This window comes from Cololabis saira, chromosome 13 (genome assembly GCF_033807715.1).
Source record: "Cololabis saira isolate AMF1-May2022 chromosome 13, fColSai1.1, whole genome shotgun sequence".
In the NCBI taxonomy this organism is placed as follows: domain Eukaryota; kingdom Metazoa; phylum Chordata; class Actinopteri; order Beloniformes; family Belonidae; genus Cololabis; species Cololabis saira.
The window spans coordinates 28969537-28994834 of NC_084599.1; the positions used below are offsets into that span (position 1 = coordinate 28969537).

Sequence of the window (25298 nt, forward strand, 5' to 3'; positions counted from 1 at the left end):
CTGTGTGTCCGACTACTGGGATTAAAGTTCACCTGGCGAAAATGATGATAAAAAAAAAAAAATAAAAAAAAAAATCGATCTTTAGACATAAGAATCGATTTTTAGGAATTAATATGAAAATCGATTTAGAATCGGAAAATCGATTTTTTCAACACAGGCCTACTTTCAAACAGTATTTTATTTCCAACACATACAGCAAGCGGAAATGGGATGAAGAAGACTTTGAAGGCGAGATGGAGGAAGACTTTGACGACGACCTGCCAGAGGAAGGTCTGCCCACAGGCCACGATGCCGTGGCCCCTGGGAAGGGAATCCTCCTGCTGCCTCACCGCCAGCTCCACCCCCATTCCCAGCTGTTGAAGGTCCGTCCGAGTGTGGAGCAGGAGCCGCGTGTCGCCATCATGCCCCCCCACGCCACACACGGCCATCTAGGTGGGCAGGACCACGGAGAATGGACCTATGAGGAGCAGTTCAGACAGGTAGGGGCATTTCATGGGCCGCATGCTCCTCCCCTGTATCCGCTGTAATCTTCTCATTTTTAAACATCTTTGTGGTTATTTAAAATACTGCAGGGCTCATGTGTTTATATTTCATTTATTATTCCCCCAAACTCAACAGCCAAGTGACAGTAATTGTTGTAGGTTTCAGTTTAATGGAGTTCCCTTCCACTAATTGTAAACATCATCTATGAAATCTGAACTAGTTTATTGATTTTTTTTGCACAACCACATAACAACTTAACAAAAACATAGGTGCTTTGGAGGACTATATTGTCTTGGGTGTCAAACATGGTTCTAGTCATGGTGGTGCGGTGGACACGTGGCCTTCCTGTCATTACTGATGGATGATTGTATCAGAGCCTGAGCACGGTGGCCCTAACTGGAACTGCTACCACCATGGCGGATTCATTTCTAAAATACTGTCAAGCCAGCTGCTGTGGCACACTAAGAACGTGCGTAAATCAACGTTGTTGCCGCCCAGTGAGTCACATCTGGCTTTTTTCACTTCTCACGTCAAACTTCGGTGGCCCTTTTCTCGCGGCACTTGATGTAATCTGACCTGGGTGGGAAATTAACACCAGCCAGCGGGGAAATGTTGATAAAAACACAAGTTGAGAGTTTTCTTCTTTTTTGTTTTGCCTTTTTGTAGCAGTTTTTGTTCATGCTCTTTTAGAGTCTTACGTCAAGTCAAGATCTGAACTGAGAAAATGTCGTCTCTCTGGTGCAGCAGCCGAGTGTATGCTCAGTTTTAGCTAAGTAATGCAGCCCAGGATTTAATTTAAAAGAAAAGTTCCTTGTATAGGGAAGGACTGAGAGCTGATAAGGAAAGTCTGAGTGAGATGGGGGAAGGGAGACTTGGAGAGCATTTTAACAGCTTTACCATGCTGGGGTTTAGTGTAAACATACCAGTGGGCTGGATATTATGGGCCCTGGTGGAATAAGACAGGCTGTTTACGTTAAGAGACTTAAGACTGTCAGCGGCTAAGTTTAGGTGGAAGAATGGTGTCAGTAAACAGACCACAAGGAACAAGTACACCCCTTTTAACGCCTGTGAATAAAGAATAACTTACATTTCAAATAAAAAATAATGTTTTCACAAATGTTTTACCTTTTATTTTTTTGATCAACAAGAATTACATGAGAAACACAAAATCCTTTTTTTCCCGTAAAAAATGGATTTGAATATTTGATTTGATTTATTTTATTTTTGTACATATAAAAAAAAGGAAACAACACTTCATGAGAAGTTTAAGAAAATAAAAACAAAACAAAACAAGGAATTTCATCCTTTAAAACTTGCTAACTTGATTTACATGTGCCAAAAAAGGAGTAGGAAGAAGTGTAAACTTATTTAGTCCTACCCCCATTCACTGATCATTTAACCTGTATTTATAATTATTCACACACTGTACTCACACTGCTAAGTAACAGTATTGTTATTATTATTATTATTACTATTATATACTGTAATTATACTCACACACATACTTATACATGCATACATACATACCATAGTTGAATATTTCTATATATTTGTACACATATGCCCTTATAGATATTTATATAAATATACTTATTTACACTATGTATATATATATACATATACATACACACATATAATCAGAGGAAGAGTGACACAGCAAATAACAGATCATCACTGAAGCTGTACTTATGCTTAAGGTCTTTTAGTGTCCTTGAAAATGCACCTTTACACGTTACGGTGAAAAAACTGAAACTTGTTTTACTTTGTATGTGTATGTGGCAAACAGTGAGCCACCATTTTGTGCAAATTTTGTGCAATGTCTTATTACATAGCGGATGTTTCTATAGAAATGCATGCACAAACAAAAGCTATTGCAATATTTCAAACCATAAAACAGGTTCTCTAATTAGAGGAACGGCCAGGCTCGTCTGTCATCCAGGCAGAGATTACTTAACTCTTTCAGAAGAGAGAACTGATTGGTGAATTGTCAAGAGGCTTTTATACTTTTCCATTATTGATGCCGTTGGTATAATGGAGGTAAATCATTGTTGCTGCATTGCACGCAAGCTTCACCCACTTCACTCTGGCGCCTGACCACAGATTCTGTCATTCAGGGACTGTTTCTTGTAATTATACAGAATATAGTTATAACTCTCCTAAAATCTGTACGGCTTATCTAAACGGTTCACTCCTCCATCTGTTAAGCTGCATGTGAATGCCTCGGTTGGGTTTTCATGTGTCGTATAGGAAATCCAGCCCATTTTTATTACGACGTGTCAGCCAGCAGTGGATCAGCAAAGCCTGCGTTTCATGCAGCTGAACATTGCATAATCAGGACATCGAGTATCTTTAAGACTGCATTACATAATCTATTGCTGGATAAAACCTATGTCACACCTACACAACTACAAGTTAATAATGAAAACAGAGTAAGATGAAGCTGTATGCTATGATTTAGAACCAAACATGTACTGATATGATGCAGACTGGAGTCTGAATCAGTGTGCAGAGGTATTGTAGCCATCAATACCCTCAATGCTGACAGTTGAGAATATTTTGTGTCTGGGTCAGGATACATTTTCACGATGACTAATTTGGCCCTCGGATGATTACAGCAATTAGTTGTAATTGCAGCTTTTACCTGTTAAGATGAAGACTGTCTGTCCCCTGATAATTCTAACCCCTCTGATTACAGCCCTACTCCGTGTGCGGTTGCTGCTACTTTTATTTAGCTTTTTATTTTATTTTGTCTTCTGAACCATGTGGTCTCTTCCTGTCATGGGACAGATATGGTAATTAAACCTAAAGACCATAGTTTAAATGCAGTTTCAGTGCAGACCTCCATGTTTCCTTGGCTTTAATAAGCTATAAAATGATGAAACTATATAGTAGCATTTTTTTACTGTGGTCATTTGAGCACATTTAGGTATCTGCAGCTCCCACTCCCTAAGCCAAAATAACATTCAAGCCAGGGTTGCATGTGATTAAATGTGCCACTTAGAAAGTTTACTCTCAACTGAAACATAAGTGAAAACTGTTATATAATGCAGCTATTAAGGTCAATCTGTCATCACTTGCCCTTACCTCTAAAAAGAAGATAGTCACTCAAGCAACTGTTACTAAACAGGACAAATGCTTGAAAGGCAATTTTCTAAAATCAGTACTTGATTTATCATGACAAGTCTGAGAATGTAGACTGCATTTTCATCTTATCACACAAGGCTCACAAGGTTCACCATTGTAATTAACATTTAGGATCATGACAGACACGAGAAGAGGCAGAAAAACAACCTCCACTGCTATTTTAATAAATCCAGTTAACTTCATGCTGTGTTTAAAGATCTGATAACCCCTTGGATTCATATACATTCTCTAGGGCTTACTTAGTTTTCAGACAATGCCAAACATATTTATTTTGTTTAACGGTTCTCCTCTTATTGATTATTGCTTTTTTTGTGTATAGGCAGTTTGTTTATTGGTTGTGATGGAAGATTAAAGCTGCATAAGTTTGTTTCAAACAGGAAAGATAAATGAACCAGAGTCTCATGCTACGTCCACACTAATAAAAAATGGTTTCAACAGACGCTAATGTTGCAGATCCATATCTGCAAAAATCTATATCAACATCATACAAACCGTAAACACATATAGAATATCCCACAATGTTCACTAGCTATGCAAACCTAAACTATAAATGATGTTTGCTGCAGATTGTTCTTATAGTACCTAATTAATATCTTTCTTTCTGTACTTGTAGGAATATGCAGAATTATTAAATACAGACCTTGGCTGAATGATAGCTGACACCAAGAACAACAAAGCTAGCTGCGCTTGAGGTTCTGTCTCCACGTCGTTGTTTATGACTGTAGAGGTATTTCTTCTGTGGATTTTATTGGCATAATAGTGTGGACGTAGCCCCAAGTTTGATTTATGGCGTTATGTAGCAACTATGGACGTTGCCTACGTACCGGACCTACGTTGTTGGCTGCGTTGCTCTGTTATGACACCACCAGATTCTTTTTCTGTAGCACGCAGGGCTGAGTTTCCTTTTGTGTAGTTTCTAGATGCAGCTGGGACATGGGAACGGAGCAAATAAAGCATATCTCGTGTGTGTTTGTGATAAATGTTGTAGCAGCAATAATTGTTACTGATATTTCACCAATGTATCTTTCAACCCCAGCTTAAAAGCGACAAAGTGGTAGTAGTATCGGGAAATATATGTAGAAGGAAATACTTTGGCGGACCTTGCAGGTATGTACTGCACGTGCTTCAGGCTCGAGGGGAGTTTGCGGTGTGGAGTTTCTTGCTATGGTGGATATAATTAATTGGTTCAACGTAGAAGCATCCAAAGATCATTTTATGAGACGGTGTGATGATCAGATTTCGCTGTCCCTCCTGTTCCTAAACAAGTTATCAAAAGCTGGGCTGTTTGTCAGCCTTTAGGCCCATGAGGCAGACTGAATCTGCATTTACTTTTAAATCGTATTTGTATGTATTTTTTTTTATTTTCAAGACTATGCAGCAAAACCATGTTTATTGTGTTTTTAAAAAGCAGATTAAAGCTTTGGCTGACTGCTCTTACTGTATGAGCTTATCAGTAATAATACTGGGGTTTTTTCAGTCTTTTTAATTTAAAAAAGAAATTCTGAACATGCTAAAATTATGATTGGGATCAGAATTTACAAACTCAATAACCTGGAATTGGATCTGCTGTGTACTTGTGTGCTGGTTGAGTGCTTTGGAGGGCACTGGGTGGGGAGGAAGGGGTTAAGACGGTACAGTTTATTTTGGGCAGGTGGGTGGAGGCTGTTGGAATGTGCCTGATGGAGGGTGATAATTTGGTCACTACAAACCTCAGATCCTCAGCAGAAACTTTGCATGGCTCTATCAGTCCGGAGCAGTCAGACCTCTTCCAAACTGAAAACTGCCCTTTTCTCACTTCTGCTGAAGTTGCATCATTTGTAAGGGGGACTGGATTGTGTAACTAATACCTCGGTGTGGTATCTCTGGCATAATTTAAGCCCCTGGCTTGTACAAGTGTAAACTAAGCTAGAGAATCATTCTCCAATTATTTTAAATTCTAAAGACAACATTAAGAAAAAGTTAAAGAATTCCAATAAATGGAACCGGTTTAACATTAATGTGTGTCCAGAGTGCCGTGTAGGTTAAGAAATGTGCACTCAAACATAACATTTAGGTGAAGTTTGCCCCAGGCTTTGTGTGGTAAAGGATATATCAGCAAATCCCAACCTGCATTCCTGGTGGATCACCCAGGCACCTTCCTTCTCTCTTTCCACTTTAAACTTAGAGGTCAGACTAAATCAAGCCAAGAGGTGCTGCCTGGTCGGATGTCTGATTACTTTGTGGTTTTAAGTGAATTAATCAAATATTCGAGGCACTTTGCCAGTAGCGTCATATCTGGCTGCGGCAGAGAGCAGCAGAATTAAATAAAGGCCAGGCTTTATGAAGATATCAGAGAGCAGCAGAATTAAATAAAGGCCAGGCTTTATAAAGATATCAGAGAGCAGCAGAATTAAATAAAGGCCAGGCTTTATAAAGATATCAGAGAGCAGCAGAATTAAAAAAAGGCTGGGCGTTATTAAGATATCAAATTATGCCAGGGTTGTTGGAGTCATTTGTAAATGAAACTGATTTGTGTCTGGCAGTGTTCGTTCTGTGATACCAATGGAGCCCTCCTCTTTATTTGAGCCCTCCCTCTTGTAACATCAGTATCAGGCTTTACAATTTCAAAACTGACACTGCTATTAAAGTTCAGGAGCCATAGCCAACGGGGCAGCATCCATCTGCTCCCCTCAGCCACCGATCACATGTTTTGGTAACTTAAGAATAACCAGCCGATTTGCTGATCATTTTAATTAACAAAAATACCTTCCTGGTTGTATTTGATACGGATTGTTTACAGCAAGTCAAGTTGCTTTTAGAGGTCATTTAATTTTTGAAATGTTTAAAAACAACTTTTTTGCATGACTTAATGGATTAAAACTAGTAAATGTAGAAAATTATTCAAACATGAGCAATAACTCTGCTAAAACCTCCAGACAAAGACAGTTTCTTTCCCCAAGCTGTTGCTCTGATGAACTCTCATAACTCATAGTCTCAGAGAATCAATCACCGTGAAATATGCTGTAACAACGCACCTCCCAATAATCTAATCATATCTACCTCATTCTGCTGCACCTCTCACTTTAAAAAAATTATATGTTATTAAGAGCTGTCATTACCATGTCTACCTCAGTACTGCTGCACCTTTCACTTTTTTAATTGTATATATGTTAATAAGTGCCACATTTGTTATTTACTCTACATTTGTGTGTTTACTGTTTGCTACTTTTTAAATCTGGGTACAGTGAGTGAAATAACCGGAGTCAAATTCTTTGTCGGCATGCTCAAACTGTGCCAATAAAGCTGATTCTGATTTTAACTGAGTAGATTTGAATCATGAAATAGTCATTTGATAAAGACTTAATGGCAGTACTACTAATAAATTGTATTAATACATATAAAAAATGTATAGCTGGAAATCCACTAAATAATTATGATTACTAGGAAGAATTATACTAGATATTACATGAATGTACCTCTGTCTTGATTAGCATGAAGGATCCTACTGTTTAATTTCATATACTTCCTAACTGGACAGTTGACCTGTTTTTTTGTTTAGAAAAAAAACAGTTTAGAATTTATATGTGAAAACCAAATGATCCCCCCATTGATTCAATAGGAATTAAGAGCACATGGTGTTAATCTGATGCACATAATCAGAAAGAGTGGACACTTTTTATAAAATAAAGAGTTTTGTTTGCTGGCCTTCAGTATTCTTCTTCAGACCAGACATTTTCCAGAGGCCATGCAGTATATTAAAGCTATACCAAGCAGGAAAACATCAACAATGAAATCAGAGACGCAATTGTTGCTGCCCATTAATGAGAGAATGTAAGTAATGTAAGTAATTTAAAAGTCCATTCATCTAAAGCAAGAAAGAATATTTTGGAGTGGAAAACTCATGCCATTCTTCCCAAGACTGGAAATTCCAGCAAGTTCAGCTCAAGGTCAGTCGGTGCAATGCAAAGAGACAGGAAAAAAAGAAAAGAATTCATGAATTACATGTCAAAGTCTACAGGCGTCAGGTAAGATTTTAATTTTAAACTACAATTTAAAAAAATAAATAAATGAAAAAAAAGAGTGCATAAGTATAAATTGGTATAATATGTTCTGTCTAAAAAGAACATGTTAACACAGCTTGGCCTTGCAGAGTTGCGACTGAACATACAACAAGACTTCTGGGACAGTGTCCTTTGTACAGACGAGACCAATGTGGAGGTTTTGGGCTGTATTAGACCGTGCTATGTTTAGTTAAATACGCCAAAAGAACATGCAGTCAAACTCGACTACAAACACCTCCGTTTACAAAAGTGTTCGTGATTCACTAGGCCATTTGTCTGTCTTTCCAGGCTGATGTCTGGAAAGAGAAAATTATCAAAGTGTTGCAACGGATCAGTCAAAGTCCAGACCTCAGTCTGATAGGAATGCTGTGATGGAACTATTAGAAAGTTGTGCAAAATCAAATACCTGAATACCTGAACGAATTAAAACATTGTGAAAATGAAAATGAGCCAGAATCAACCTATAAAAATGTGACAAAATTAACATTATTCATAAAATGATCATTTTCAGGTATACTTCTAATAAAAATGGCACAGTGCAAAGAATTGTCTGGCCTGATACAATAAACTTGAGAATATCAAAGTAGAGGATTTGTCTTTTTCCACGTGGCATGAAACTTTCATTTGTAGGCATTAAATGATTTAGATTTGTTGTTCGTCCCCAATTACAGTCTAGGTTTATCATGTTGCACCCTTTTTCAGTGCTGTGACTAAATGAGTTACTTCTTTTACAAACAACATCTTCTTCTAGCAGAAATGTTCCAGAGGCCATGCGGAGCCTTTGAAGTGGCTTCTTCTGTGTGTCTTGTCTGCTTTAAACACAAGCAGCTGGACAGATGGAGCCCAGATGGACAGTAAAGTAGGGATGTCTTTAAAAATTCATGGCACTCACCGTGGTCAGTTCAAATGGAGGGAGGGGGTTAGCATTAAACATTAAATTGCTCGGACACACACACACGCACAGAAGCAGGGGGAGGGGGGCCGTTAGTGACTACAGGAAGTGTAGCTGGAATAAGAGCCAATTGGGAGCGACACTTATTGGGATTGCTCATCAGTTTTCTGCTGAAACAGCTGTTTGATAAGTGCACGTTGAGTATAAATTCCGCTATCAGGAAACCTTTTGATCCGTGTTATACCCATACATGAATAGATCAGGTCATATTTTTTTTTTTTCGAAGTGTTTTGTAGGAGCTTTTAAAACAAAAATAGAAACATGGAAGTTGTTTGGTCAATTGTTATCTAATGATACACATAATTTACAGCATATAACACACTTTTAAAAGGCAATGAAGTGTGCACTTAGCTGCAAGTCATGGGTTTAACTCAAGGCGGGCTGAGACATTTGGTACATTTACTTCCCCAACACTTTTCCCTCCTTTTCTGTCTTTTCTTACTATAAAATGCCTTTAAAAACGTGTATTGTTTTTTTCTTCTTTTTTTTTCTCTTTCAAATGGGCCCCATTATCTGTATTTTGACCTTTTATGCTTCAAAAATTACTGTTATTAGGTCTGTGATGACGTGGTGAAAAGATGCCTTGCGGTTGTATTTTAGGTTAAAGTTGATCATTCCTTTTAGATTTCCAACTCCACCGCCCCTTTTTCTTTTCAGTGAATATAGTTTGCAGATCAATGTTTGACACTATTGAGTTTTTCTCCAATCCATTTGCTCGGATTTTGTTCATTAACTCATGAGCAGCATATATTTGAACCTTCATAAAAGCTCATCACCTGGAGGTGCAAAGTCCACGTCCATATAGAATCATTCTGACGTGTTCTGCAGGGGCTCATTCTCAGGGTCTTCTTCTTCTATTCATTATAATCCACCTGGGGAAAACTACAGCGATGTGTGCTTAACTAAACAGAAACTCAAGGTTAATGGGCCCCGTTTATGTCACGAAAACAAAAGGCAAGGGGGAAAAAAACAAAGTAGCACGGGAAGATCTCTGAAAGTCTTCCTGTTGGAAGGAAAAGGAAAACCCCGGGGGGGAAAGGGTAGGTGTGACTGAGGCAACAGGAAAAAGTCCATCAGATGGCATTAGGCTTTGAACCACTGCCAAGAACACTGCAGTAAATGCTCATTTTGACTGTGAAGCACCGCAGAGCATTTGAATTGTGTCCTGCTCCTAGCGCGCTGCGTGGAGCTTATGTCAGAAACCGAACTGCCAAGGGGATTCTGGAAATTGGCAGGCACTCAGTGCAGAGCAGGAGAGAGGGGGGCTGGAGCAGGAATGTAAACAAAGATTGTGTAAAAGCTGAGCTTGGCTCTTTCATCCTGTTTTTTTTTTTCTTTTCTTTGAATGTTGAACTTTTTCAAATGTTACTTTTAATTTCTCAGCTTCCTTAATAACTTGCATGAATACTCTTTCAAGCTTCCTCGTGACTTTAAGTCTTAGTGAAGAATGAAGAGTGTTTGCCGTGGAGAACCTTGTAAATACCTTGCATTCTTTATTGGCTTTAGCATCATTATGTGTGAATACTGTTTTGATTTTTTCCTTCTTTTTTTCCAAAGAAAATAAAAGTGCACTGTATCTTCTCATTCACTCCTTTTGTCTTTTTATAAGGAACTCTTAACTGCAGCTTTGTGTTTCAGTGTAAGCACAGAAATAGATGAGCACAAGATGGTTCAAGTTGTCAATAAACAAAACTCTAATTGACATCTCTTCTCACAAAGACCCAGTGGTTGGCATTCGTTGGAACAAAAGCTGTTCATTTTGCACTTTTGCCTTCATATTCTTCTAATTCTTCTAGTAGTGACTGCCAAAAGCTTTCATTCTTTAAGGAATCAATTAAGAAATAGGTCAAACATAGATGAAGGTACTTAGCAGCACATTTTCAAGGTCTGAGGAGCTCTTTGTTCCAGTGTGAAGTAAAACCGAGCTGAAAGGCAGTGGAAAGTTGTTGTTCGTGTTATGAAAGGTGCCTGTAATAGTCTGGACTGTCGATATGTCAGAGACGCCGCAAAACCACTCTAATGTCATAGAATATCGCGTCTGCTTTGATCCACATGTGGCACATTTGGCTCTGATGACAACACTCCAGCGTCTCTGTTTTGTCTGTTTGACAATGGCAGCTTTTATGATTGTGTGGACATGGCAGGAAGTCTGACTTTTCACTACAGACACAAATAGCCATTACTACGACGGAGTATTAGGGCCAAACAAAAAAAGGAAATTACGAGAATAAAGTCATAATGTAATGAGAATAAAGTCGTAAAATTACGAGAATAAAGTCATAATATTACGAGAATAAAGTCATAATATTACGAGAATAAAGTCGTAATATTACGAGAATAAAGTCGTAATATATTATAAATATATAAATATAACTTCACAAGATGCTCAATATTCCTCATTTTAACACAGGGAGAAGAAGCTCTTCCTGTTAGAGTTCTCATAAATTATATTCTCATAATATTACGACTTTATTCTCGCAACATTACGACTTTATTCTCGCAACATTACGACTTTATTCTCGTAATTTTACGACTTTATTCTCGTAATATTACGACTTTATTCTCATTATATTATGACTTTATTCTCGTAATTTCCAATTTTTTTTGTCTTAGTTTGGCCCTAATACTCCGTCGTACATTACTGATCTTACTCTGAAGTGAAGTATAATATATTTTCAGGGTATAAGGCATGATGTGATGATAGGAATCATATATCCGCACACTACAGGTATTTCAGGTCTATTATAAACCACGTCATTCCCGCTTACAAACATGAATTTGATATTTGTGTTTCAAATTCTTTCACATGTCAAATCTGTAAATATTTTGACGAGGAAGACGGCCTGCGACTCCATGTAGAGGACCGGGGTTAATTCAGGTTGTATTGTAGCCGATGCACACACGTGGCGACCACATCTCAGTTTCAGATGAACTAGATGGACGGCTGTCTGGGAAGACCAGATATGTTTTTTCAGGTCATTGTTGTTAACCATCAAACCCGTACCCATTCATCACTCTGACTGGCAGCCAAGCACCCGGCCAGTGAGAAGCAGCCGTGTGGCAGATCAGCCTTTTTTTAGTCTGCCCAGGCAAGATCAACTATTTATCTCACTCTTGTATGTACCTTACAAACCTCCCTCTGAAACTCCAGCAACTCTGCTATCTGCGTCTCAATCTGTCTGCATTCAGACAAATGTTATCACGCCATCTGCTCTGGCGCTGAAGAAATACCTTCAGCTTTCACGCAGGCTCTCGTTGGATAATTATTTAGGTTAGATGCTTTTTGATGTTTTAGGAGAAGCCTGACTTACAAGCACCATGTATTAAACTCTATACTTTGTTGTGATGCGACACTAAAACTCTCTTTCATCAAATAACTGATACTGCGTGTGGTATCAGACATCACTTTATAATCTTAAATTGCTGCTACACCCACTTCCCCTCCTTCTCTCTCCGCTCAGCTTTGCCTCGCCTAGTTTGGGCATCCATCATCATGATGCTATTCATTAGCTGTGTGGTTAGAACATGCATCAGGCTTTTGAGAGCTCTGGGAAAACATGCTGCTATTTCAGATTTTTATCAAAATCTTTCAGGCATCGTCAGTTGACGTCGGCAGGCAGAGATGCAGTGCGTGTACTTGTTGGATCAGATTCAGGCATGTGTTCATTAAGCTTTTTTTTTTAGGAAACGAGAAAAAATAATTAATTGTTTTGGCCTTCAGTGGAGTGACGGGTAACTTAAAAAAACATATGATTAAAAAAATAATAGCAAGAATAATAGTAACTTCTTGCATTTACCACTGCATTTGTTTTTTGTATGCACTTTTGCTCATCCATTACTTTCCTCCATTGATCAATTCTTGCTCATCTGTTTATTTATTATTTAATGCTACAGAGACTCTGTTCCTTAGTTAGGTTTTGTGTGTTTAAAAAAAAAAAAGGGGGACAATGTATAATGTATAATGCGTATTTTTGATTATACGTTTCCACGTTATTGTATGTTGTTTTTTCTAAAAAGATCAATAAAAAAAAAAAAAGAATAATAGTAACTTCTGGTAACTCAGCAGCCAGATTTATGAAAAATTAACGAGAAATTTTCGAGCAATAAGTCAGTTCATTATCAAGCTTGTTGAAATGGTGGCGGCATGATACTGAATGAATCATAGCCATTTGGTTTTGTGCCACAGTTGGCACATTCAAACATGTGGTTTTATACAACAGCTATGCAAACTGCATCTGTCTCATTCTCGCTCTCTCTTTCTTGCCTGCTTATCTGGGGCTGCCATTTTTGGGGCAAATGTGTGACTGTTGCAGATAAAGCGACATCAGTTACAATCAGTCACAGCGGCGTTGCTTGTGTCGGAAAAGCTGTTGGCTCCCCATCCTTAGTCGATGGTGTTGAATTCACCGGGTCAGCAGTGAGTTAGGATTATGATGTGTTTGATCCTGCCTGTCAATAAAGCAATGTTCAAAGCCTCAATGGTGTAACCTCTCTGCTGTCGCTGTTAATTGTGTGCACATGGGGGATGGGGACGGGCAGGCCTGAGAGCAGAGAGAAGACAAAGATGGATTCATTTAAGATGTCAGTTTAGGGAGACACGGTGCAGTTTCTGTCATGCTGCTGCCAGTTTTTGTCACCTGACAGGATCGAGTTATTTTTCAGTTAAACATAAAACACGCCAGGATGAAATTAAATGTCAGAGTGAAGTAAAGAGAAGGGATTGTTTTAAAACTGTTCAGCAGACCTATAGACTATAGATGTGAGAGAACTAAAAGATAAGCGTATCATCCTGAGATCTAAACAGCTGGTTGTACCAAAGAGGTCTGAGGTGTTGCAGGGTGTGTTTTTTATCTGATAATCCCCTGTATCCCCTGAAATATCTCTTGACAGCAGTAATTAAAAAGGTATGAAATGTGTTGTTTTTCATTAGAGAGGTGGTGTATGACAAGCTACATGTGTCGGCTTACATTTTTACACATTCGTACTTCTGTGGATATAAATAACCTTCATTTTCTTCCTGTGTGTTTGGACTTTCAGTCGTTTTCAGGTGGATGTGTTTCTTATTTTCCTTCATGCAAACCACATCATTAGTAGTTTCTCATGTTTGAAAAGCAGAAAATTGAACCATTTAGATATAAAATTCCTCCCTTTTCCTTATTAAAACTCTTAAAAACATGCAGCTAAAAAGGAAGTCCATGCACACAGCCAAGCTACAAAGGAGAAAAGAAACAAGAGCACTCCAGGAATTAGATTTCTCGAAATCTAATTTAAAGCAGAACAAACACAATTAGAAATGCCAACAACTTTGCAATCAACCTCTTATAAATTATTAGGTTGTCAGTAATGACTGTAAAGAGAAAGATGTTGAACTGCTCTGTGTTTTGATTCACTTTTTGAAATCATTCCAACCTTAAAGTGGACTAATATCGGCAGTCATTGATGCATAGAGAGAAATACAAACAATGGGATTACTACCAGTCTTTTCTTATTTTATTTTCATTACAACACATTTGAAGCAGTGAGTACAGTTGAGGTTTGAACCACCATAACAAACCTGGACAAAATTATTTTTAACCTCATCCAGTGGAGATTTAGTCTCCTCAGACAACAAAACAGATGGACAACACGACAATTAACATGTTGTAAGTATGGGTTGAAGATTATTTGCTGATCAAAAGTAGTCCTTAGTTTCATTCATGACGTCAGTAGACTGAAAGTCAACATTGTGTGTCCCTTGTTTACCACTCATGCATATCCATCTATGTGAAACGCCTATCAATTTACTTTACAGTTAAGGAAAACGGTGAGCATTATGCTCTTGTACCAACACGTTTCTATGCAGCAATGTTTTATTGTATATGCTGCGGAGCGATCCTGTCTGTCTGGTTGTGTTTGTTTTGTACATTAATGACAGTTGTAAAGGGGCTTTGGTCTGGAACAATGTGCTGTTTGAATATGGCTGATCATGTGTTCGTGTGCCCCCCCCAAACCCTTCCCCACGCACTCACACTCCTCACTGTGAGTCTGCGCATTTACATTTGAGCTTATTTGTCAGCTCTTTTTTTATGCTTACAGAATAGTTTTGTGAGACAGCCTTCCTGTCGTCATCTCAGTTATTTTTTAATTATTTATCTATACATCACAGCTTAGTCATGCTTAATTACATCCTCAGGAGAGAGCTGCATTTCTTTTCCAGTCCGGTCAGACAAGGCTATATGAAGAAAACAAGTTCATACTAATCTCTTTCATGAGAAAAGTCAACTGAAAGTCTTAGATTAACAAGGCGTTGTGAAACTGCCCCTCAGCATAAACCTGGTTTCAGAAGTCCACGTGCACAAAAAACATTGTAAACATTTTCATGAAGTAAAGAACGCTAGTAAACTATAGGACTTCTAGAAATGGTGCAGCTGCATTAAAGTTGTCTTTGTCGGCTTCTGGTATTTCCTGCAGCAACAAAACCAAACAACTCATTGTTTGGTCAACTTGTAAAAGTCTGATATCACTCTCCTGAAGCTCTCTCTCTCTCTCTCTCTCTCTCTTGCTCTCTCTCTCTCTGTCTCTGTCATATATTTTCAGTCATCTTCAAATTAGTAAAGACATCCAGCACCCAGCTTTAAGAGATATGTATGCAGCAGTGTGTCATGCAAACATTTTCGTTAAGAAGAAATTGCTACCAGAAGAATGTTTACATTTATGTAATATGTACAATACAGCAGAATTTAGGTCAGAAATCTAAAAGTAGTATGAGAAGTCATGCAGACCTAAAATTGTGAGCATGACTTGTAGTAAAAAGCGGAAACAGAGCTTCAGTCATGCCTTTTCTTTTTTCTTGTTTTTTTTTTCTCTCCCCTTTTAACCTAGTGCGTGAAAACAAGTGTGTACAAGTTTGTATGAGTGCTGACTTTATCTCCAGGTGATTGGCAGGTATAAGGGAGGATGGAGGTGATACCCTGGTCTTTTCTAAGTTTTGGTTTTTAGTTGCAAAGCCTCTATTGTGTGCTACGTGACACTAGTCTGCCAGCACTACTGACTTCCATTTGCATTAATGGTTGACTGACCCTCCCCCAAACACACTCGCACACATACGTTCTGTTTCCTACCCTATGTCTGCCGCTGCCTTTGAGGCTACAGAGGCTGCTCTTTGGTTACTGATTATTTGCAGTATAAGGCCTGTTTATAATTTATCTGCAGACTGTCTGTCGCTGACCTACATACACAGCCGAGCTGGGAAACTATCAAACAACTGTCGAACAATAAATAATAATGGACTTGTGAAATCTGACATCTGAGTTGGAGCGTTTAACCTTGGATTTAGTGTTAATTTGAGGTTTTTTCTAACACAAATAGATCTATAATCTCACCAAGTCTTATAATTTGTGTTGTTTATATGTGTTTTGCGACTTAAAGGTTCAAAACCCAGCAACGTTTCTCTCTTTTTGTCATTTTAAAAGGACTTGGTCAATGGGTGTGAGGCCTGCGTTACCAGTCTGTCAAGTTTTTTGTCATTCGTCTAGTTTCTTCTTGTTTATCTGACTAGCAGAGCTTTAATCCAGGAGGGGCCCCTGCCCCAGAGCACATACTAAAGGCATGAAAAACCTATAACAACCACACCCTCATCAGCCAGATAAAAGTCTGGATGTATGCTAGTGGGCGGCGGTAGGGGAGTTGCAATGTACACAAGGATTATATACATGGACAAACTGAATTAGAGCGAAGCTATTAGGAGTAGAGTGACAAATGCAGACACGCAGCAAGGAGTGGGAGGAAGAAATTAAACAGAAAACGGGTTCAGAGAGGGCAATAAGAGAGGCACAAGTGATGATCGTAATGCGGCAGTTGTCTTGCCAGTTGGACACGGTTTGGCTGCTTTCAGTCAATCATGTGTGGCACTCTACGTATGTCAGGTCTGTGACACCTAATCACAACTGAATCTTTCAGACCCATGACTTTGCTCAGGTTTCCGTAATGGAGCTCAATCAACAGCTCCTCCTTGTTAATCTAAGCCGTATTTAAAGTCATATATTGCACGCAGAGACTTGTGCAGCAGCTGGACACACCCAGTTTAGTGCTTTTTTACATTTACATAGGTTGCTTTCCTTACATTGGGAAAAGAAGAATGTTGCATAAGTTGCAAAAACATAGCTGACAACGTTTTATATCCTTTACACGGCACAGTGATTAAACAATGCCTTGTCTTTATTGAGAGGCTTCTTTAGTATACAGGCCTTTACAAAAGATCTTTACAGATCTTTACATTTTCTTCATTTTGTAGAGTTCGGTCTAACTGGCATGGTCAGCCTTTTCCCTGCAGCAATATGACTTCCTTTTTCGGAATAATACATTTTATTGAATTAAATTAAAAAGGGATTTAATTTTCTAATAATAATCATACTTCCTTTCACTTGCAGCCGAGCACATTTCAACAATCCTAGTGATTATAATAAATTATTTTGATAATCTGACTTCACATCCAACTTCTCTGCTAAGGTGTGACATTTTCATCAGAAATAAATATTGTGCTTTAAGCAATTCTTTTAAAAGCTTTTCTTGTGAGTGGATTGATAAGCAGTCTGGACTTGAGGCTTAAAAGAACATTCATTTGATTAGAACCCCCTGAATTCCTTTGAGTATTGTAAGCATAAGCTTATTTAGACTGAATCAATTGTTAATCTAAAAAACTACTTTTGATGTTGTGTATTCCAGTTTTCTTAAAGTATATAATCACCATGTCCCGAACCGTAGGTTTTTCTCAGGCAAACCTTCAACGGTAAAATCAAATGTCTGAAACATGACAGTCGAGCCGACACAGTTGCAACAACTGGAAAAATAAAGATAATTTCCATACGGTCATTCAAAGCAGCAGACTGTCCACGTCTGTTAACACTGGACATGTATGAGTAAAATGGATACTTTGAGTTTGTTATCAGGGTTCACACTTTATCATAGACAGCACCTTCATTTGTTAGGGAAAAATCAGCATTAACTAACAAAGCTACAGTTACGTGTCTTTAGAAGCTGCTAATGGCAAGTCATCACATAAGGATTGCAGCTGTAGCTTTTAACAACCAAACTTCCACCATTTCAGACATTATACTCGGTAGAATACAAAGTAAATTTGTGATTTCTAATATCCTGCTCTGTCACCACATTGTGTAGATTGGGGGCAGTTGGATTGTAGCACTCCCAGCACACCACTTGGCAAATATTTATTGGTGTGATTAGGACAGAGAAAGACTGAAAGAAGGATAGGGAGCAAATAAAGCAACATGGGGGGATGGGAGCTGCGGAGGGGTAATTTCTGAGATTTATGGCGCGGCACTTCAGAAAATGCATGCATCCTGTAATTAAAACTCCCCCTTCCCTCCAGCAGGCCTGTACATTAGCTGGCATCCCCCCACCCCAACATCAGCCTAAACACTTTTTTTTGGTCCCACAGCCCCCCGTCCCTCCGTTCCCCCCCTGCCCACGAGATAATAAGATCCTATGGCAGGTTGGCGTCACTAATGAGGGCTGAATGCCACTGTTAAGTGGAGTAAGAAGCCACTGCTATCGCCTTCGTGCAACAGGCCTTTCATTTTCATTTCCTCTCAAGCTGGTCTTGACAGAAAACGTTGATGGATCTCAGTAAATTGCAGTTTGTACTTTTGTGGTGGCCGAGCAGTGGGGGATAATTTTCAAGTCACAATGAGTCTAAATTAGGAATGGGCGATATTTTACCGTTCACGATAAACCGCCAAAAAAATTCCCCACGGTAAGAATTTGTCATCTCACGGTAAAAACGATAAATTGAGGAAATGAGCCAGAAAGAAAGAAAGAAAGAAAGAAAGAAAGAAAGAAAGAAAGAAAGAAAGAAAGAAAGAAAGAAAGAAAGAAAGAAAGAAAGAAAGAAAGAAAGAAAGAAAGAAAGAAAGAAAGAAAGAAAGAAAGAAAGAAAGAAAGAAAGAAAGAAAGAAAGAAAGAAAGAAAGAAAGAAAGAAATACTCCCGTTGATGACACTTTTTGTATTGGTATTTTTTTTATCGTTATTGGGATAAATGCCAGAAATTATGGGGATACATCTTTTAGTCCATACCGCCCATCCCTAGTCTAAATGTACTAATTCAACTCGTTTTTAAGGTTTGTCCCAGTACAACCTCTTGGTGGTGGTGTGAGCCGATGTATTGTTTTTCTTTATTAGTATTATTATAACTTATTCGTGATGGATGGGGGGTGTTGGGGTTTTGTCAAGATTTCAGAAGATAGCAGTCTCAACAATACCAGCAATGCTATCAACCAGAATGTGAGCTTCCTGTCCACACCAGTGGTGTGCTAAAGGTTGTGATTTCCTGAATCAAACACATTTGACTTGAGTGCAAAACACGAGTCTTAATATTGGTTTTGTCGCTCGCTGTTGTTTGTTACGGGGGCTGTGTAGTAATCATATGCCTTTTCTATATTCTGCAGTTTCACTTGGTGCTGCCCAGATGCACTTGGCAGTTTCACAGCCTAGTATTTTCAGTAACACATTCTGAAACTCCGTGACCTCTCTTAGTCACAGTGTGATGCTGATACTGTTGTACTTGAGTTGTGGATGTAGCCGTGCCCGTCCTTGAAGTGTGAAGACACTGAAGCGGTGGTGATGCTTGCTCATGCAGCAGCGAGTAAATATTAGCATTAAGTGTGTGGCATCAATTGAAAGATCTCTAACAATGATGAGTGGGTGGGTTGGTGGGGGGGGGGGTCGTGGGGGACAACCACAGGCTCAATGGCCCCACTGTGCTCCCCCCGAGTGAGCGCCTCACTTTTACTGCTAACTTTCACTGAACTTTCCGGAGCTCTGGGCCCTGCCAGCAGCTGGACCCACATCAGGTTCTCATCAAGTCACACCGGTCCACAGCGTTTCCCTGTTTTCCTCTCTGTCATCTCCTCTTCTGCTCAGAATGCCACTTCTGACTTCTGACATTGCAGGTTAACTCCCCACGTCCTCTAAAGATGCCCCTTTTTTTTTTTTTTTTTTTCAAGTACATTTTTTAAAGACGCGTGTATTTGCCGTCACGCACTGGTTGCCATAGTGACAGGGATGGCATTGACGTCATTATCTGTCAGCTATTTGATGCATCACTGTGTACAGAGATTGATTTTTGTGATAACAGGACATTGTGATCCCAGTAATCCACGTATTGTGTCTCCAAATATTGTCGTTATCAAACATGAAAGCAACACTTGCTGGAGGTCATCATTTTATTTTCCCTCCTCTTTTTCTCCACAGCTGTACGAACTGGACGGCGACCCCAAGAGAAAAGAGTTTCTTGACGACCTCTTCAGCTTCATGCAAAAAAGAGGTACTGCTTTTTAAATCCCCAAACTCTGCCTCTGCGTGTCACACTTGCTCACTCATTAGAGTACACCGTATCCCTCCTAACCCTTATCTTTTGATATTATATCTCCTGGCTTTATCCCCAGCCGGTGCCATAGGCAGCTCTTATTTATATAGAGAGGATGATCGCCCTCCCCCTTGTCTCTCTGACATATGACACAGCACCGTCTACTCATCTTTCACTGGGTTGGGTGGGGTCTTCATTCATTTCAGAGATGATTGCTTCACTGTCACACAGCAACTCATCGTTCCTAGGCTATAACCAGAAGCCACATGTCGTGTCAACGCCTGAGGATGGATTGGCTTACCCTCCCATCTCTCTCACACTCCTATCTCTAAACATGCAAACCAAACAGACTAGTTATAGCCTTTCCCCCTCATTCGGACAGCGTATTCCTATGTGAAGGGTGGATTGTTTTTACTTTCTTCAGAATTTGCACAGACCAAGCAGCCTTTTTGAGATGATTTCCTCTATGGAAGCTCTGTCTGTGCTACAGGTGGGCTCAGGGCGGGTGTTGCCACATCAGGGGTTCAGCAACTGACATGGGAGGCAACAGACATGTGCTCATATCTGAGCAAACAGTACATGATATTTACAGGCTCGGATCTGCCAGTGGGCGGGTCTGTGGAGTCTGCTCTGAGAATCTGAGAGCGCCATCTGTAGGCTGCACCGATAACTGGGTCATCCTTTCTTCATGTGCCAATTGAAGATGATTTCAATTTATATTATTTTTGTTGAAGATAAGACAACAGGATTTAGTATGATTTATTATTGCACTGAATGTTTATGTGATGAATAAGTAAAGGAAGATTAGATTTTTTTAGGAAAACCAAACATTCATCAAATGCTGAATTAAAGTTTGCTCATAAGATTTTGAATCGTCAACACAGACTAATACAAAACTTCAACTGTCTGTTTAGATTGATCTAAAGGCATTTTGCTTGTTTTGTTATTAAGGTACTACTTACATCCTCTTTGTTTTGAAAACTGGACAACACCCAAGTTACATCAGCAATACCAATGGTGGTTTCTCGTTTCTGCAGACACACTAACCAATGTGTAGCGGTTGATCTAATCTAAATACAACGGAAAATTATGGTCAAACCGTTTTTGTGCCATCAACATTCCTGGTTGCTTTTTACAAAGCACAAGTTTAAAATTCTGATCAATTGTGGGGATGTGTTTTTAAGCTCACACACGCTTCGGTGGTTCTGTGTGTCGGCGCACGACTGAGCCTTCGTTTCAGATGATAGCAAATGTTATTGTACTAATATCTATTCTGATCACTTTCAAAACACAATAAGCAAATACTGAAAGAGCTTTTCTCTAGATTTGATTATGAGAATACAGTGTAGCCTGACATATGGTCGAAAGATTAAAGTTTTACACCAGAGCTTTTTTTATATACCGTATCTTCTGGACTATAAGCCGCTACTTTTTTCATAGGTTTTGAACCATGCGGCTTATACAAAGGTGCGGCTATTTTGTGGATTTTTCTTCCACCGTTCGGGGCGCTCTAACCGGAATTAGAATCAAAACTAAGACAAAATAAATGCAAAGAAGAATACGCTACTTCTTCTTTAGCAGATAGAAGTAGAAGCAGATTTCAAACAGATAAATAGATAAATAAATACCGGTTATTTTCTCTTGGTTCTGTCCCGTTTTAACCAGCAAAGTTGCTGCCGTGTTAAAAGACACTGTTACGAAAGGATCTATTTAGGTACAAACATGTACATCATTTACAGTTCAAAATGGTTCTGTACATGTAGTAAATATCTAATCTAACAACATAAACATCTGCGGCTTTCATATGTTTTTTTTTTAAATAGAGCGGATGCGGCTTGTATTTCTTTTTTTTTTGTTATTTTTTTAAAAATAGAGCGGATGCAGCTTATATGTAGGTGCAGCTTATAGCCCAGAAAATACGCTATGTCAATAGAGTTAGAGCATCCAATGTTATTATTGTTTTTCTCTATTATTGGCCTTCCATGAGTTATTTATTATACTCTTTCTCCTTGTTGGTCCAGGAACTCCTGTGAATCGTATTCCCATCATGGCCAAACAGGTCCTGGACCTGTACATGCTCTACAAGCTGGTGACGGAGAAGGGCGGCCTGGTGGAAGTCATCAACAAGAAACTGTGGAGGGAGATCACCAAGGGACTCAACCTGCCTACCTCAATCACCAGTGCAGCCTTCACCCTCCGCACACAGTCAGTACACATCCCCGTCTTTCTTTCATTTAAATTCACCATAAAGCATTGACAGGCTAGATTTCCCTGTTTGGATTAGCACAGTGCTCGTTAACGGGACTGATCTGTTAACTGCTGTCACGCTACGATAGGCACCACAGCAGATCGTGTTGTCATAAGTTAAGGTAACCTCAGCTGTCAGACCTATCATCTATTAATCCTCGCTCTGCTTAGGGCTTCAAGTGTGTGGAAATGCCAGTGATCAAATGTCAACAACCACTTTGTTTCACAAATTAACCCTTGTGCGTTGAAGTAATTTCCTGTAGTTGTTTCAGGCTGCAGGATGTTCTCATTCCTAGTTAGCACAAGATTACATCGGATCTCCTCTTAATCTCTTTTTACAGGAAGAAGGCTCTTCTGCACGTGGTAGGAACTAATATGTAGTTTCTGCTCGAGGCTGAGCTTTAATGCCTTGTACGCCCCCCCCTCTCTCCATTTCAGATACATGAAGTACCTGTATCCATATGAATGCGATAAGAGAGGTCTGAGCAACCCCAACGAGCTTCAGGCAGCCATTGACAGTAACCGGCGAGAGGGCCGGCGACAGAGCTTCGGCAGCTCCCTGTTCACATACTCACCCAACGGGACTCCCACCATGCTGTCCTCACCCAAGGTGCACACACCTAGCATGGGCCTGACGGTAGCCACCAACGGGGCCTCGCTAACCCCCATCCAGAAGATCAAGAAAGGTGGGAAATGTCCACACTAGGAAGTTGGTTTGTGGTTCTTCATGAGTTTATTTAACTTAAGTTCCCCTGGTTTTCCTTGAAGAAGAGGGAGGCCAACCCCATCCAGGAGTCGGCATGGCTCGTCTTCCAGCGGCAGCTTTGGCGGGTCACTCAGTGGCTGCTGTTCAGGCGGCGGCTGCCCAGGCTGCCATGGCGGCTCAGGTAGCAGCGCTGGAGCAGCTGAGGGACAAACTGGAGGCCGGCGAGCCTCCGGAGAAGAAGATGGCGCTGCCGGCCGAGGAGCAACACAGACTGTTGCAGAGAGCTCTGCAACACAACCTGCTGGCCATGACCGCTCAGTTACCGATGAACATCCGCATCAGCAATCAAGGTAGAAAACCCTAAAAGTCAAGTGTCTGATACTTTTTTGTTTTGTTTTGTAAAATTGTCTTGATCGGCCATTTTGTATTATTATTTCTGTTTTACTTGTTCATATTTACTTTATATATAATTTGCATGTTCGAAATAAATCACTAACTAACTAAAACTACTTTCAGCCGACATGAGACAAACAACGCCACCAGTCAGATGCGTTTTTAATGTTTTCACAAAAGCTGAACTATGTACTTTCCTGTTTTATCTTATAGAAAATATATATCATAAGTAAATTGGCTTTTTTGCATCCAAAGCTCTAAATTTTGTGAGATTTATAAAATGTAATGACGCTGATTCATCATATGAATTTTACCTCATCAAAATCAGCAGCCCAGTGTTGACAAAAAGTCGAAATCATAATTTTTAAATGTATTTGGTTGTTTTAATCCGTCACATTGATGAAAGTTGCCCTCTCATTTTTCCATCAACATGACGGCCGGGTCGTAGCAGAGAGGATTAGGGTCATTTGGTTCAACAGACATCAATATGTGAAAATTAAAATGTAACTCCTGGTAATGAATGACACTGGCACATTGCCCAAAGGTAGCAAGTCAATGGATTTTAAAAGGAGTTCATGGGGCGGTGTTGTAAAGCTTTTGGTAATCCATATTTATGGTCTCAAACTTTAAATAATTAATCGGTGTAATCTGATTTCTTCTGGACTTTGAGGTATATGTAAGACTCAAATAATAAGCTCAAATTATTTTCAAACGTCACCCTGCTCAGTCCTTTAGCCTTTGAATCCAGTCAGACATGTTAATTTTATTTTGCCATCAATGCAGCCTGTAGTGATAATGTCGTGCTACACCACAGCCACTATGGTCATGGCTGTTAACTGTGCACTTTTCTGTTGGCTGTGTGATCTGGGTATCATATCTTATTTTTTCTGTGCTGCAGTTAGTATCACAATACATTCTTGCCATCTCACCACAAACCACAGCACCAAGAAGTGAGGAAGTCACTCACAGCAGGCCTATATGTTTAGCTTATAGAGGCAGTGTGCATACATACATCCAATACACGTGCATTGTCTTCGTGGAGATTCCCTTCTGCAAGCAGACTCTTTGATCTTATAGCAGGGTTTCTCTCAGTTACTGTCTATCTGATGGAACATGCAACCTGTTTCTCAGTAAGTGATCATGCAGGTGACTTCACAGAAATGTACATTATGGACATTTTTGAAGAATTCCCATACGCCCTAAGAAAACTTTTCTTAACTTGTGTTTCCAATAACGTGTGTTGTGGGGGAAAAAAATGAACTATACATATTTGTGTATGCATATTGTCTTCCTGACAGATGGCAGGCAAGACTCGGCTCTGAACCTCACCACCAACGGCACAAACAGTATCAGTATGTCAGTGGAGCTCAATGGAGTAGTGTACACTGGTGAGTACCTGTTAGTGCACAGCATGTACAGCTCAATACTTACTTCCTTCTTTATGTATGGACCCCCCCTCCTCCCCAAAAAAGATGTTTATATGCTACCCTTTCATGATTTAAACATCAAAATTGTCCAATACAAGAAGGGTATATTAGCAACTGCCAAGTCGCAAACTAAACTAAACTAAACTAAACCATCCCAAAACACTTTTTTTTTAGTTAGTTAGTTAGTGATTTATTCCGAACATGCAAATTATATATAACGTAAATATGAACAAGTAAAACAGAAATAATAATACAAAATGGCCGATCAAGACAATTTTACAAAACAAAACAAAATAAAACAAAAAAACAGCATAAAACAAAAAAAACAGCACAGTAATTTCACTTGCATGTCCGAAAAGGGGTGGGAAGAAGTATAACTTATTTAATCCCGCCCCCTCCTCATAAAATATTAACAATATTTATTTATGTCCTTCTTATTTTTACATTACTCTTTTCTTAATTATATATAAATATATACATACACACACACACACACACACACACACACACACACACACACACACACACACACACACACACACA

General features: G+C 39.3%; 1 protein-coding gene across 1 annotated transcript in view; it reads left to right on the forward strand.

Moving 5' to 3' along the window:
* The window catches only part of arid3a (AT-rich interactive domain 3A), a 45303-nt gene that overhangs the window by 16868 nt on the left and 3137 nt on the right, over nucleotides 1-25298 (forward strand). The window contains exons 3-8 of the mRNA XM_061738554.1: nucleotides 197-479; nucleotides 19868-19940; nucleotides 22004-22187; nucleotides 22668-22915; nucleotides 22998-23285; nucleotides 24627-24716. Of these exons, the coding sequence (XP_061594538.1) occupies nucleotides 197-479; nucleotides 19868-19940; nucleotides 22004-22187; nucleotides 22668-22915; nucleotides 22998-23285; nucleotides 24627-24716 (1166 nt within the window). The remainder of the gene's footprint in view (nucleotides 1-196; nucleotides 480-19867; nucleotides 19941-22003; nucleotides 22188-22667; nucleotides 22916-22997; nucleotides 23286-24626; nucleotides 24717-25298) is intronic.